At 48.3% G+C, this 14,373-nt stretch overlaps 1 protein-coding gene across 1 annotated transcript in view; it reads left to right on the plus strand.

Annotated features, from left to right (window-relative positions):
* The window catches only part of LOC144499030 (uncharacterized), a 32,444-nt gene that overhangs the window by 11,475 nt on the left and 6,596 nt on the right, over positions 1-14,373 (plus strand). The window contains exons 4-6 of the mRNA XM_078221084.1: positions 6,052-6,239; positions 8,957-9,170; positions 11,204-11,299. Of these exons, the coding sequence (XP_078077210.1) occupies positions 6,052-6,239; positions 8,957-9,170; positions 11,204-11,299 (498 nt within the window). The remainder of the gene's footprint in view (positions 1-6,051; positions 6,240-8,956; positions 9,171-11,203; positions 11,300-14,373) is intronic.

Raw genomic sequence — 14,373 nt, forward strand, 5'->3', positions numbered from 1 at the left:
CTGGGAGAGAAGGAGGCAATAGGATTAGTTTGGAATTGGTACAGGGCTATGGGAGAGAGTGGGAATAGTTTTGGATTGATCCAGGGATATGGGAGAGAGTGAGGCAATGGGATTAGTTTGGGATTGGTACAGAGCTATGGGGGCAGTGGGATTAGTTTGGAATTGGTACAGAGCTATGGGAGCAGTGGGATTAGTTTGGAATTGGTACAGAGCTATGGGGGCAGTGGGATTAGTTTGGGATTGGTACAGAGCTATGGGAGCAGTGGGATTAGTTTGGAATTGGTACAGAGCTATGGGGGCAGTGGGATTAGTTTGGGATTGGTACAGGGCTATGGGAGCAGAGTGGGGCAGTGGGATTAGATTGGAATTGATACGAGCTGCGAGAGAGCAGAGCAGTAGGATTAGATTAGGGTTGCTCTAGCAAAGGGCTGGCACAAATACGATGGGTCAAGTAGCCTCCTTCTGTGTTTTAAGCCTCTCTGGATCTATGGCTCTAAGAAGATTAAATAATTTGGTCCATCCAGCCTGCCTGGTTACCATGGCAGCTGTATCTCTTTAATCCTAATCCTCTGCCTTTGTTTCATATCCCTTAATCCTCTTCCCACACATCTCTGAGATCTCTGCTCTCCTTCAATTCCGGGCTCTTGAACATCGCCAGTGTTCATTGTTCCACAATTGGTGGCCATGCTTTTAATTGTCTGGAATGTATTGGAATTCTCTCCTTTAATCCCTCCCAGTCTCCAATTCCCTTTTCTTCTTTAAGATGCTCCTCAAAATCCATTTTGTTAACCAAGCGTTTAATCTCCATCTTTACCTTAGTGTCAATGTTTGTCTACTAACACTCCTCTGAAGCACCATGGGATGTTTTGTTACATTAAAGGCGCTATACAAATTCAAGCTGTGCTTTCACCTTTGATTTTATGAGACTGCAAAGTTCCTCTTTGTGTGAAGAGAATCGTTTTCCAAGATTTACATTAAGCGAGTTTAGTTGAAATCTGAATATCATATTGTGTGTCAGCCATGGTTCTGTGAGTAGCTTCTGAGTTGAATTCCTGGCTGGTATTTGAGTATGTCCCAAGGGTAAGGTGTTGGATTGGGGGAAGGCTAACTTTAGTGGGATCAGGCAGAAATTGGCAGCTCTTGATTGGGAGAGGCTGTTTGAGGGTAAATCCACATCTGGTATGTGGCAGTCTTTTAAGGAACAGTTGTTAGGGCTACAGGACAAGCATGTGCCTGTAAAAAAGAAGGATAGGAAGGGTAGGATTAGAGAACCGTGGATAACCAGGGAACTTGAGGGACTGGTCAAAAAGAAAAGAGAGGCGTATGTTAGGTCCAAGCAGCTAAAAACGGAGGGAGCTCTGGAGGAGTACAAAGAAAGTAGGAAAGTACTCAAACGGGGAATTAGAAGAGCAAAAAGGGGTCACGAAATGTTCTTGGCAGACAGGATTAAGGAGAATCCCAAGGCATTTTATTCATACGTTAGGAACAAAAGGGTTGTTAGGGAAAAAATCGGACCTCTCAGGGACAAAAGTGGGGACTTATGCTTGGAGCCCAAAGAAGTAGGGGAGATCCTAAATGAATACTTTGCGTCGGTATTCATAAAGGAGAGGGATGTGTTGACTGGGAGTGTCTCAGAGGGGAGTGTTGAACCGTTGGAGAAAATCTCCATTACAAAGGAGGAAGTGTTAGGTTTGTTAGAGAATATAAAGACTGACAAATCCCCAGGGCCTGATGGAATCTATCCAAGGCTGCTCAGGGAGACGAGAGGTGAAATCGTTGGGCCTCTGACGCAAATCTTTGTCTCGTCACTGGACACAGGTGAGGTCCCAGAGGATTGGAGGATAGCTAATGTGGTCCCGTTATTTAAGAAGGGTAGGAAGGATAACCCGGGTAATTATAGGCCGGTGAGCTTGACGTCCGTGGTGGGGAAGTTGTTGGAGAAGATTCTTAGAGATAGGATGTATGCGCATTTAGAAAGGAATAAACTCATTAACGATAGTCAGCATGGTTTTGTGAGAGGGAGGTCATGCCTCACTAACCTGGTGGTGTTTTTTGAAGAAGTGACCAGAATGGTTGACGAAGGAAGGGCCGTGGATGTTGTCTATATGGACTTTAGTAAAGCGTTTGACAAAGTCCCTCATGGTAGGCTAGTGAAAAAGGTTGGATCTCATGGGATAAAGGGGGAGGTGGCTAGATGGGTGGAGAACTGGCTTGGTCATAGAAGACAGAGGGTGGTAGTGGAAGGGTCTTTTTCCGGCTGGAGGCCTGTGACTAGTGGTGTTCCGCAGGGCTCTGTATTGGGACCTCTGCTGTTTGTGATTTATATAAATGATCTGGAAGAAGGAGTAACTGGGGTGATCAGTAAGTTTGCGGACGACACAAAACTGGCAGGACTTGCAGATAGTGAGGAACATTGTCAGAGGCTACAGAAGGATATAGATAGGCTGGAAATTTGGGCAAAGAAATGGCAGATGGAGTTCAATCCTGATAAATGCGAAGTGATGCATTTTGGTGGGAATAATGTAGGGAGGAGCTACACGATAAATGGAAGAACCATAAAGGGTGTAGAGACGCAGAGGGACCTGGGTGTGCAAGTCCACAGATCTTTGAAGGTGACGTCACAGGTGGAGAAGGTGGTGAAGAAGGCATATGGCATGCTTGCCTTTATAGGACGGGGCATAGAGTATAAAAGTTGGGGTCTGATGTTGCAGATGTATAGAACGTTGGTTCGGCCGCATTTGGAATACTGCGTCCAGTTCTGGTCGCCACACTACCAGAAGGACTTGGAGGCTTTGGAGAGAGTACAGAGGAGGTTTACCAGGATGTTGCCTGGTATGGAGGGGCTTGGTTATGAGGAGAGATTGGGGAAACTGGGGTTGTTCTCCTTGGAAAGACGGAGGATGAGGGGAGACTTAATAGAGGTGTATAAAATTATGAAAGGCATAGATAGGGTGAACGGTGGGAAGCTTTTCCCCGGGTCGGTGGTGACGTTCACGAGGGGTCATAGGTTCAAGGTGAAGGGGGGGAGGTTTAACACAGATATCAGAAGGACATATTTTACACAGAGGGTCGTGGGGGCCTGGAATGTATTGCCGGGCAAGGTGGTGGAGGCGGACACACTGGGAACTTTTAAGACTTATCTAGACAGCTATATGAACGGAGTGGGAATGGAGGGATACAAAAGAGTGGTCTAGTTTGGACCAGGGAGCGGCGCGGGCTAATTGTTCTTTGTTTCTCGTTTCAAGGCTTCATTCTATGATCATCTTGCTGGTGCCAGTACAGAGCGAGACTGCGGATAGTTGGGAACCTGTCTCGGGGGCAGGGAATTCAGATGGTGTTCGTAAAGCAGAAGTGGAAATGAATAGGGTTGGGAAGCATTTTCTGATCAGGGCCAGTGTGATCTCCTGGACTCGTTTCGATCGCCTCAGGGGGTCGGAGAGGAATTTCCCAGATTTTTTTTTCCCCATATTGGCCCTGGGGTTTTCACTCTGGGTTTTCGCCTCTCCCTGGAGATCACATGGTCTGGAATGGGGGGGTGGGGGTGAGTTAATAGGTTGTGATGAACAAAGCATCGTAGCTGTGAGGGACAGTTCGGTGGATAGGATATTAGGATGTAGATAGGCTGGAAAATTGGGCGGGGATCCTGGATTCAGGATTCAATCCTGGACCGGGGAGCGGCGCGGGCTTGGAGGGCCGAAGGGCCTGTTCCTGTGCTGTATTGTTCTTTGTTCTTTGTTGTTCTTTGACATTATAGGATGACACTTCAGTGCAGCACTGAGGGAGTGCGGCGCTGTCAGAGATGGGATGAGATGTTAAACCGCCTGCCTCTGAGGCAGACGTTAAAGATCCCACAGCCACTGTTTTAAAGCAGAGCAGGGGAGTTAGCCCTGCTGTCCTGGCCAAAATTTACCCCTCAATCAGCATCACAAACACCAAGTTAGCTGGTCATTGTGGCATTGCTGTTTGTGGAACCTTGCTGTGCAAAAAATGGCTGCTGTGTTTCCTACAACAGTGACTGTAACTCAAAAATGACCCCTACCTCACAAATGTTGAATGCCAATTCTCAGACACTTCCTCCTACCTTCCCCTGGTCCACGACCCTACCAGCAAACATCAAGCCATTGTTTCCAGAATGTCACTGACTCATCACCTCTGGAGATCTTCACTCCACAGTTTCCAACTTCTTAGGCCCCCAACCCCACACAGCCCGAACTTCCTCCTTCCAAAAATCCACAAACAGGACTGCCCTAGTAAACCCATCATCTCAACCTGTTCCCAACCCACAGAACTAATCTTTTCCTATCTTGACTCCGTTCTTTCTCCCTTTCTCCAGTCCCTTCCCACCTACATTCACAATTCCTCTGATGCTCTACAGTATCAACAGTTTCCAGTTTTCTGGCCCTGACTGCCTCATCTTCACTATGGACATCCAATCCCTCTAGACCTCCATTCCCCATCAATAGGGTCTGAGAGCTCTCCATTTCTTCCGAGAGCAGAAGCCTGACAATCCCCATCGGCCACCACTCTCCTACACCTAGCTGCACTTGTTCTGTAACTCAAAAATTTCTCCTTTCCTGCAAATAAAAGGTTTGGCTATGGGTATCTATATGGGCCCCAGTTTGCTTGTCTCTTTGTGGGGTAATTGGAACATTTCTTCCAGTTCTAATCAGGCCCTCTCCCACAATTCTTTTCCTGATTTATATTTTTGCATGTATAATTTTAGACTGTAAGACCATAAGATATAGGAGCAGAATTAGGCCATTTGGCCCATCGAGTCTGCTCCACCATTCAATCACGGCTGATGTGATTCTCATCCTCATTCTCCTGCTTCTCCCAGTAACAGTGGCATGGTGGCACAGTGGTTAGCACTGCTGCCTCACAGCGCCAGGGACCCGGGTTCAATTCCAGCCTCGGGTCACTGTCTGTGTGGAGTTTACACATTCTCCCCGTGTCTGCGTGGGTTTCCTCCGGGTGCTCCAGTTTCCTCCCACAGTCCAAAGATTAGTGGATTGGCCATGTTAAATTGACCCTAGTGTCAGGAGGATTTGTAGGGTAAATATGAGGGGTTATGGGAATAGGGCCTGGATGGAATTGTGGTTGGTGCAGACTCGATGGGCTGAATGGCCTCCTTCTGCACTGTTGGAATTCTATGAATCCTGGATAAAAGCAAATTACTGCGGATGCTGGAATCTAAAACCAAAAGAGAAAACACTGGAAAATCTCAGCAGGTCTGGCAGCATCTGTAAGGAGAGAAAAGAGATGACCTTTCGAGTCCAGATGACCTTTTGTCAAACCTTGCTGCCAGACCTGCTGAGATTTTCCAGCACTTTCTCTTTTGGCTTCTGTGAACCCTTGAGCTCCTTATTGATCAAGAACCTATCTATCTCTGTCTTAAAGACACTCAATGACCTGGCCTCCACAGCTCTCTGTGACAATGAGTTCCAAAGATTCACCACCCTCTGGCTGAAGAAATTCCTCCTCATCTCAGTTTTAAAGGAGCCTCCCTTCACTCCGAGGTTGTGCCCTCGAGTTCTAGTCTCTCCCACTAGTGGAAACATCCTCTCCACATCCACTCTATCACAGGCTCTCAGTATTCTATTTTGTTTGTTTTAAACTCCAATCTTTTAAAATATAAGTGGATCCCACATTTTGCCCCTTCAAGCCTGACAGCGAGTCCCTTCAAAACAGACTCCTGAATCCCACAGCTTCCTCCCCAAATGTGTTTGAAATTTTATTTATTTTAAAGTTTATTTATTTATTAGTAACAAGTAGGCTTACATTAACACTGCAATGAAGTTACTGTGAAATTCCCCTAGTCGCCACATTCCAGCGCCTGTTCGGGTCAATGCACCTAATCCGCACATCTTTGGACTGTGGGAGGAAACCGGAGCACCCGGAGGAAACCCACACAGACACGGGGAGAATGTGCAAACTCCACACTGGCAGTGACCCAAGCCGGGAATCGAACCCGGGTCTTGGCGCTGTGAGGCAGCAGTGAGCTTGTTTTGATGAATTCCTTTGGCGCTAAATGGAGGTATGTTTGATCCGTAGCTAACAGATGTACAACATCGATTAACACTGACAGAGAGAAATTACTTGGAAAGCGAATCATTGTTGGAATGGAGGACAAGGGAAAACCAGTTGAAGCTGGAAGAAATCAGGAACTTGGAATTTGAGAGAGAGAAGGAGGCACTGAGAAGGAAGGAGCTACTCGAAGAACTTTCACAACTCAAAGATAGGTGTGGATTTTTCTGTTCCTTCCCATTGTGTGACAACCTGTCCCATCATTACTGGTGATTGCAGGAACCCTTCAGCCCACCCTCCAGCCCTCTCTCCTCTCCCTTCCCCTCTCCTCCCTCTGTACATTCAGTATCTAACATTGCTGCTCATCCAGGGCCTCATCAGTTCTGAGATTTGCTTCATTGTTAGTGCCACATTCTTAACCCCCAACCCCGACACAACACTCGTGCTTCCCCACCCCACAGGGGCTCCAAACTTCAACCAATGTCTGCTTTAAACCTGACCCCCAGCCAGGAATATACCCGGATCCAACTCTCTCCAACTCTCCAACCTCTCCCTCTCCACATCTTCTCCTCTCCCCCCCCATCCTCTCTCTCCACCTACACCCACTTCTATTCTTAACTCATCCCTTTCCAGACCCACGAGCACATAATCAGGGTTTACATTACAGAGCAGTGTTAAAAGAGAACTGCACTGTCAGAGGGTCAGTACTGAGGGAGTGCTGCACTGTCAGAGGGTCAGTACTGAGGGAGTGCTGCACTGTCAGTGTTAGTACTGAGGGAGCGCTGCACTGTCAGAGGGTCAGTACTGAGGGAGCGCTGCACTGTCAGTGTTAGTACCGAGGGAGTGCTGCACTGTCAGAGGGTCAGTACTGAGGGAGTGCTGCACTGTCAGTGTTAGTACCGAGGGAGTGCTGCACTGTCAGAGGGTCAGTACTGAGGGAGTGCTGCACTGTCAGTGTTAGTACCGAGGGAGTGCTGCACTGTCAGAGGGTCAGTACTGAGGGAGTGCTGCACTGTCAGTGTTAGTACCGAGGGAGTGCTGCACTGTCAGAGGGTCAGTACTGAGGGAGTGCTGCACTGTCAGTGTTAGTACCGAGGGAGTGCTGCACTGTCAGAGGGTCAGTACTGAGGGAGTGCTGCACTGTCAGTGTTAGTACCGAGGGAGTGCTGCACTGTCAGTGTTAGTACTGAGGGAGCGCTGCACTGTCAGAGGGTCAGTACTGAGGGAGTGCTGCACTGTCAGTGTTAGTACCGAGGGAGTGCTGCACTGTCAGAGGGTCAGTACTGAGGGAGTGCTGCACTGTCAGTGTTAGTACCGAGGGAGTGCTGCACTGTCAGAGGGTCAGTACTGAGGGAGTGCTGCACTGTCAGAGGGTCAGTACTGAGGGAGCGCTGCACTGTCAGAGGGTCAGTACTGAGGGAGCACTGCACTGTCAGAGGGTCAGTGCTGAGGGAGCGCTGCACAGTCAGAAGGTCAGTGCTGAGGGAGTGCCACACTGTCAGAAGGTCAGTACTGAGGGAGCGCTGCACTGTCAGAGGGTCAGTGCTGAGGGAGCGCTGCACTGTCAGAGGGTCAGTACTGAGGGAGTGCTGCACTGTCAGAGCATCAGTATCAAGGGAGCGCTGCACTGTCAGTGGGTCAGTGCTGAAGGAGTGCTGCACTGTCAGAGGGTTAGTACTGAGGGAGTGCTGCACTGTCAGAGGGTTAGTACTGAGGGAGTGCTGCACTGTCAGAGGGTTAGTACTGAGTGAGTGCTGCACTGTCAGAGGGTTAGTACTGAGGGATCGCTGCACTGTCAGAGGGTCAGTACTGAGGGAGCGCTGCACTGTCAGAGGGTCAGTACTGAGGGAGTGCTGCACTGTCAGAGGGTCAGTACTGAGGGAGTGCTGCACAGTCAGAGGGTCAGTGCTGAGGGAGTGCTGCACTGTCAGGGGGTCAGTGCTGAGGGAGTGCTGCACTGTCAGAGGGTCAGTGCTGAGGGAGTGCTGCACTGTCAGAGGGTCACTACTGAGGGAGTGCTGCACAGTCAGAGGGTCACTACTGAGGGAGTGCTGCACTGTCAGAGGGTCACTACTGAGGGAGTGCTGCACTGTCAGAGGGTCAGTGCTGAGGGAGTGCTGCACTGTCAGAGGGTCAGTGCTGAGGGAGTGCTGCACTGTCAGAGGGTCAGTGCTGAGGGAGTGCTGCACTGTCAGAGGGTCAGTGCTGAGGGAGTGCTGCACTGTCAGAGGGTCAGTACTGAGGGAGTGCTGCACTGTCAGAGGGTCAGTACTGAGGGAGTGCTGCACTGTCAGAGGGTCAGTACTGAGGGAGCGCTGCACTGTCAGAGGGTCAGTACTGAGGGAGTGCCGCACTGTCAGAGGGTCAGTACTGAGGGAGTGCTGCACTGTCAGAGGGTCAGTACTGAGGGAGTGCTGCACTGTCAGAGGGTCAGTGCTGAGGGAGTGCTGCACTGTCAGAGGGTCAGTACTGAGGAAGTGCTGCACTGTCAGAGGGTCAGTGCTGAGGGAGTGCTGCACAGTCAGAGGGTCAGTACTGAGGAAGTGCTGCACTGTCAGAGGGTCAGTACTGAGGGAGTGCTGCACTGTCAGAGGGTCAGTGCTGAGGGAGTGCTGCACTGTCAGAGGGTCAGTACTGAGGAAGTGCTGCACTGTCAGAGGGTCAGTACTGAGGGAGTGCTGCACTGTCAGAGGGACAGTTTCACCATTGGAAAGGGCAGTACTGGGTAATGCTGCACTGTCAGAAGTTCAATGTTTCAATCAGATGTTAAAACTCTCAATTGTCTGTCCGTGGAGACAGGTGTAAATGGTCCCATTGCATTATTTTCAAAATAGGGTTAGTGGGAAGGGATGTGCGATGTGGTGACATTGTGAAAAGTGTTGTGTAAATCCTTTCTTTCTTTAATCTCTGTGCTCTGTCATTGTGCCGGCAGAGAGGCTGTCCTGAGACGAGCAGCCATTGCAGCTGAAGTGGCCTCTGACGAAGCGTCTCGGCTGCAGTGTGAGACGGAGAGATACAAGAGGGTGGCCGAGCACCAGAGGGAGGAGAAGAGCAGAGAATGTGAGCTGTGGCGTCAGAAGCACGACTCCCTGAGTGACATCCTGAGGAGTCAAGAGGAAGAGAAGGCAAAAAGGAAGAATAAAGCTGTAGGTTTTATCCTGCCCTCCGAGAACTTCTAACAGGCCATTGGGCCCATCCACTCTGTGTTGGTATTTACTCTCCACATGAGCAAATAATCCTAATGATCTTTACCCTGTTCCCAACACCCTCCAACTCATTTTCCTTCATTCAGCTCTCCAACCTAATCCTGAGGGGTGACCTTATTCAAACATATAAGATCCTGAGGGGGCTTGACAGGGTGGATGGTGAGAGGTTCTCACTAGTGGGAGAGTCTTGAACAAGGGGACATCACTACAAGATAAAGGGCCGGTCATTTAAAGCTGAGGTGTGTGGAAGTGTCCTCTCGCAGAGGGTGGTGAATCTCTGAAATTCCCTGCCCCAAAGGATGGTGGAGACTGGATCATGAGAAGTATTCAAAGTGGAGGTGGATAAATATTTGATAGATCGAGGAATAGAGAGAGGGCTATGGGGAAATGGCACAGAAAAGGAGTTGAGGCCGGTATGGATCAGCCCTGATCGTATTGAGTGGTGGGGCAGGTTTGAAGGGTCTGGTGGCCACTCCTGCTTCTATTTCTTGTGTTGTGAATATCGATACTAGATTCTGCCTCAAACACTAACACCGGAAAGGAATTTCACATCCTCACATTTCTCGCAGTGAAGGTGGTTCTCCTGACCTCTGTTCTAAATCACCTCTGCTAAGCTAGGAGGCCCCTTGCTCTTGACGTCTCCTGGAAACAGTCTGCTTCAACCTTACCTGTTCCATAGAGACACAGAATGATACAAGAAGGAGGCTGTTTGGCCCATCATTCCTCTGTGAATGAGCTATGCAAGTCCTTCACCATCTCACTCTCTCCCTTCCCTAAAATAAAAATCGGGTCTCGGTAAATGTGATCGTGAAGCTGGTGGGTTGGTTAGAAAGCCAGTTGCTTCATTAATATCCTTCAGGGAAGGAAACCTGTTGACCTTGGTCCACACAAACCAAACTCTCGCTGGTTATCTCTCGCTGCCCTCTGAAGCGCCCTGACAAGGCAATCAGTTGCATCAAGTTGTCTGAGTGTTTCAAGGTGGCGGGCGGCTCACCACCACCTTCTCAGGACAATTAGGGATGGGCAATAAATGCTGGCCATGACAGTGACATTCACACTCATGAAAGAATCAAATACCATCTTCTCCCAGCGATTCAGGAATGCCGTCAACTGCCTCTTTCTCAGTGCAAGAGTTATAGAGGTTTACAGCATGGAAACAGGCCCCTTCCGTCCAACTTGTCCATGCTGCATCTTTTTTTTAACCAGTAACTAGTCCCAATTGCCCGCATTTGGCCCACATCCCTCTATACCCATCTTATTCATGTAACTGTCTAAATGCTTTTTAAAAGACAAAATTGTAGTGATGAAGAGATTTTATTTTCTGTCAGAAGGGATGTGAGACTTTGGAAAAGCCTGCCTCAGAAGGCAGTGGGATCACTGGATAATTTTCAGACAGAGGTAGATCGATTCCCTTGTCTATCAAGAATCTATGGTTATCGGTGCTCAATGGGAATGTAGAACTCAAAACACCTAAACAGATTGGCTGTAATCTCGTTGAATGGCGGAGCAGGCTCGAGGGGCTGAATAACCTACTCCTGCTCCTAATTTATATGGTCATATGTTAATGGGCAGCACGGTGGCACAGTGGTTAGCACTGCTGCCTCACAGCGCCAGGGACCAGGGACCTGGGTTCAATTCCTGGCTTGGATCGCTGTCTGTGCGGAGTCTGCACATTCTCCCTGTGTCTGCGTGGGTTTCCTCCGGGTGCTCCGGTTTCCTCCCATAGTTTGAAAAACGTGCTGGTTAGGTGCATTGGCTGTGCTAAATTCTCCCTCAGTTTACCTGAACAGGCACCAGAATGTAGCGACTAGGGGATTTTCACAGTAACTTCATTGCAGTGTTAATGTAAGCCTTACTTGTGACACTGATAAATAAACTTTAATTAGCGCCAGGTAATAAATGCCAGCTTTGCTCATGATGCCCACACCCCGGGAATGAACGATAACATAAAAATGGATTTTTCCTGTCCCCAGTGTCAAGCCAAGTTCCAGACATACTTCCTGTGCAGGACAGAATGTGACCAGCGACTCAGTGTTGCTAAAACAGACCGGATCCCAAAGAGTTTTGTGGTAAGTGGAAAATTAAATATTTGTAGATCTCTGCATCAAAATCATGGTTTACTTTTTGGTTTCTCAGCTCAAAATTACATCTGGGGCCAGGTGTGGTGTTTGGACACTTCTGTGTTCATGGAATCACAGAATAGTCCAACAAGAAGGGAGGCCAATCGGCCCATTGAGTCTGCATGGCCTCTTACAAAGAGCAATCCAGTTTGTGAGGATGTAAAAAATAGGAGCAGGAGTAGACCATTCAACCCCTCAAGGTTGCTCTGTTTCAACATGATCACGGTTGACAATCTGCCTCTATTCCATTTTCTAGCCCGCACCCCGTATCTTTGATTCCCCGAGAAATCAAAAATCTAAGCCAACCTCGATTACACTCACTGACGGGCCAGACGAGTCCAAAATTTAAGTGAAGGAGTTTCTCCTCATCTCAGTCTTAATGATCCTTTGGCCGGAGATTCTGCCCTTGTGTTTAGATTCTCTAGTCAGGGAAATAGCCTCTCAGTTTGAAGCCCCCTCAGCATCTTGTATGCTTTCTTAGAAATCTTAGAAACCCTACAGCACAGAAAGAGGCCATTCGGCCCATCGAGTCTGCACCGACCACAATCCCACCCAGACCCTACCCCATATCCCTACATATTTTACCCACTAATCCCTCTAACCTACGCATCCCAGGACACTAAGGGCAATTTTAGCCAACAAGGTCACTTCTAATTCTTCTAAACGCCAGAGAAAATAAATCCCATTCACTCAGCCTCTCATCATAGGACAACCCTCTCATCCCAAGAACCATCTTCAGTGTAAGTATATCCTTCCTGAAATATAGAAACCAAAACTATGCATACTGTAGCAAATACCAGGTGTGGTCTGACCAAATCCCTCAACAATTGTAGCAAACCTTCTCTATTTTATCCCTCCAGCAACTTTGCAACAAAGAACAACATGCTATTTGCCTTCCAAATTCTGATCTTTACTTGCATGCTAAGTTTCTGAGTTCCTCGTACGCGTATACCCAAATCTCTGTTGAGCGGCACAGTGGCACAGTGGTTAGCACTGCTGCCTCACGGCGCCAGAGACCAGGGTTTGATTCCCAGCTTGGGTCACTGTCTGTGCGGAGGCTACACATTCTCCCCGTGTCTGCGTGGGTTTCCTCCGGGTGCTCCGGTTTCCTCCCACAGTCCAAAGATGTGCGGGTTATGTGGATTGGCAATACTAAATTGCTCCTTAGTGTCAAGGGGACTAGCTGGGGTAAGTATATGGGGTTGTGGGGATAGGGCCTGGGTGGGATTGCGGTGGGTGCAGACCCGATGGGCCAAACGGCCTCCTTCTGCACTGTAGGATTCTATGATCAACATTTAGAAGTTTCACCTCTTTTGAAAGATATTCTGCTTTTCTATTCTTATGACCAAAGTGTGTAAGCTCAGACTTGCCCACATTACACTCTTATCTTCCATCTTGTTGCCCACTCACTTAACCTGTCTCTATTTCTTTACTGCCTCTTTGTCTCTTCACAGCGTTCATTCCCACCAAACTTTGTAATCTCAGCAAACTTAGATGTGTTACTGTCTGTATCTTTGTCTAGTTGTTAATATTGATTTGTAAATAGCTGAGGCCTTGGTACTGCGCCTTGTGGTTACTCCGCTAGTCACGGTCTGCCAACTTGAAAATGCCCTGTTTATCCCTACTCTCTGCTGATAGGAATTAGGAGCAGGAGTAGGCAATTCAGCCCTTCGAGCCTGCTCCGCCATTCGATCAGATCATGGCTGATCTCTTCCCGGTCTCAAATCCACCTCCCCGCCTGTTCCCCATATCCCTTTAACCCATTTTTAAAATCAGGAATATATCTATCTCCTTGCAATCATTCAGCAATTCAGACTCCGCCGCGCTATGGGGCAACGAGTCCCACAAATTCACCACCCTCTGCAAGAAGAAGTTCCTCCTCATCTCAATTTTAAATCTACACCCTCACAATCTATACCTGCGATCTCTTGTCCTAGATTGCCCCACAAGGGGAAATACTTGGTCTACATTTTCTTTATCAATTCCTTTTAGTATTTTATATACCCCAATCAGATCCCCTCTCATCCTCCTAAATTCCAGTGAGTATAAACCCAAACTGTTTAATCTCACCCATTAACCAGTCCTCTAGCCATGGGTGATATATTACCCACACACCATTACCCATATCAAATACCTTCTGGAAATCCAGGGATATCACATCCCAATTTAGCTATCTCCAAAACTCAAATAAACTTGAAAAACATGTAAAACCCAGCTCTTTCCACATTTCTCCTTCAGGTTATTTATTCAATTTAATTTGGATGGTTACTATTGAATCTGTATCCGCCACCCTGTCAGGCAGTTCCCCTCAAACACAAAACAATTACTGAGTAGAAGCTTTGATGTGGAGATGCCGGCGTTGGACTGGGGATTCACCTGATGAAGGAGCAGCGCTCCAAAAGCTCGTGATACCAAATAAACCTGTTGGACTTTAACCTGGTGTTGTGAGACTTCTTACTGAGTAGAAGCTTGTCCCCCCCCCCCCATGTAGCCTCTGGTTCTTTTATCAATCATCTTAAATCTGTGTCCTCTGCCAGAGGGAACAGTTCCATTTTATTTATTCTCATAGATTCATAGAATCCCTACAGTGCAGAAGGAGGCCATTCAGCCCATCAGGTCTGCACTGACTCTGCGACAGAGCTTCTTACCCAGGCTCTATCCCTGTAACCCCACATATGTACTCTGCTGATCCCCCTAACCTGCATATCTTGGGACACTAAGTGGCAATTTAGCATGGCCAATCTACCTAACCTGCAGATCTTTGGACTGTGGGAAGAAACCGGAGCACCCGGAGGAAACCCATGCACAGCGAGAACGTGCAAACTCCACACAGACAGTCACCCAAGGCTGGAATTAAACCCGGGTCCCTGGTGCTGTGAGGCAGCAGTGCTAAAGACTGTGTCACCCAAAGTCAATCTAAACTCTTCATGGTTTTAAACACACTTATTATCTCGACCTCGCCTTCTCTACTGTAAGGAGAACAAGCCCAGCCTCCCTACTGGAGATGTGTGTGGTGATAATCC

This window comes from Mustelus asterias, chromosome 9, assembly GCF_964213995.1.
Source record: "Mustelus asterias chromosome 9, sMusAst1.hap1.1, whole genome shotgun sequence".
NCBI lineage: Eukaryota > Metazoa > Chordata > Chondrichthyes > Carcharhiniformes > Triakidae > Mustelus > Mustelus asterias.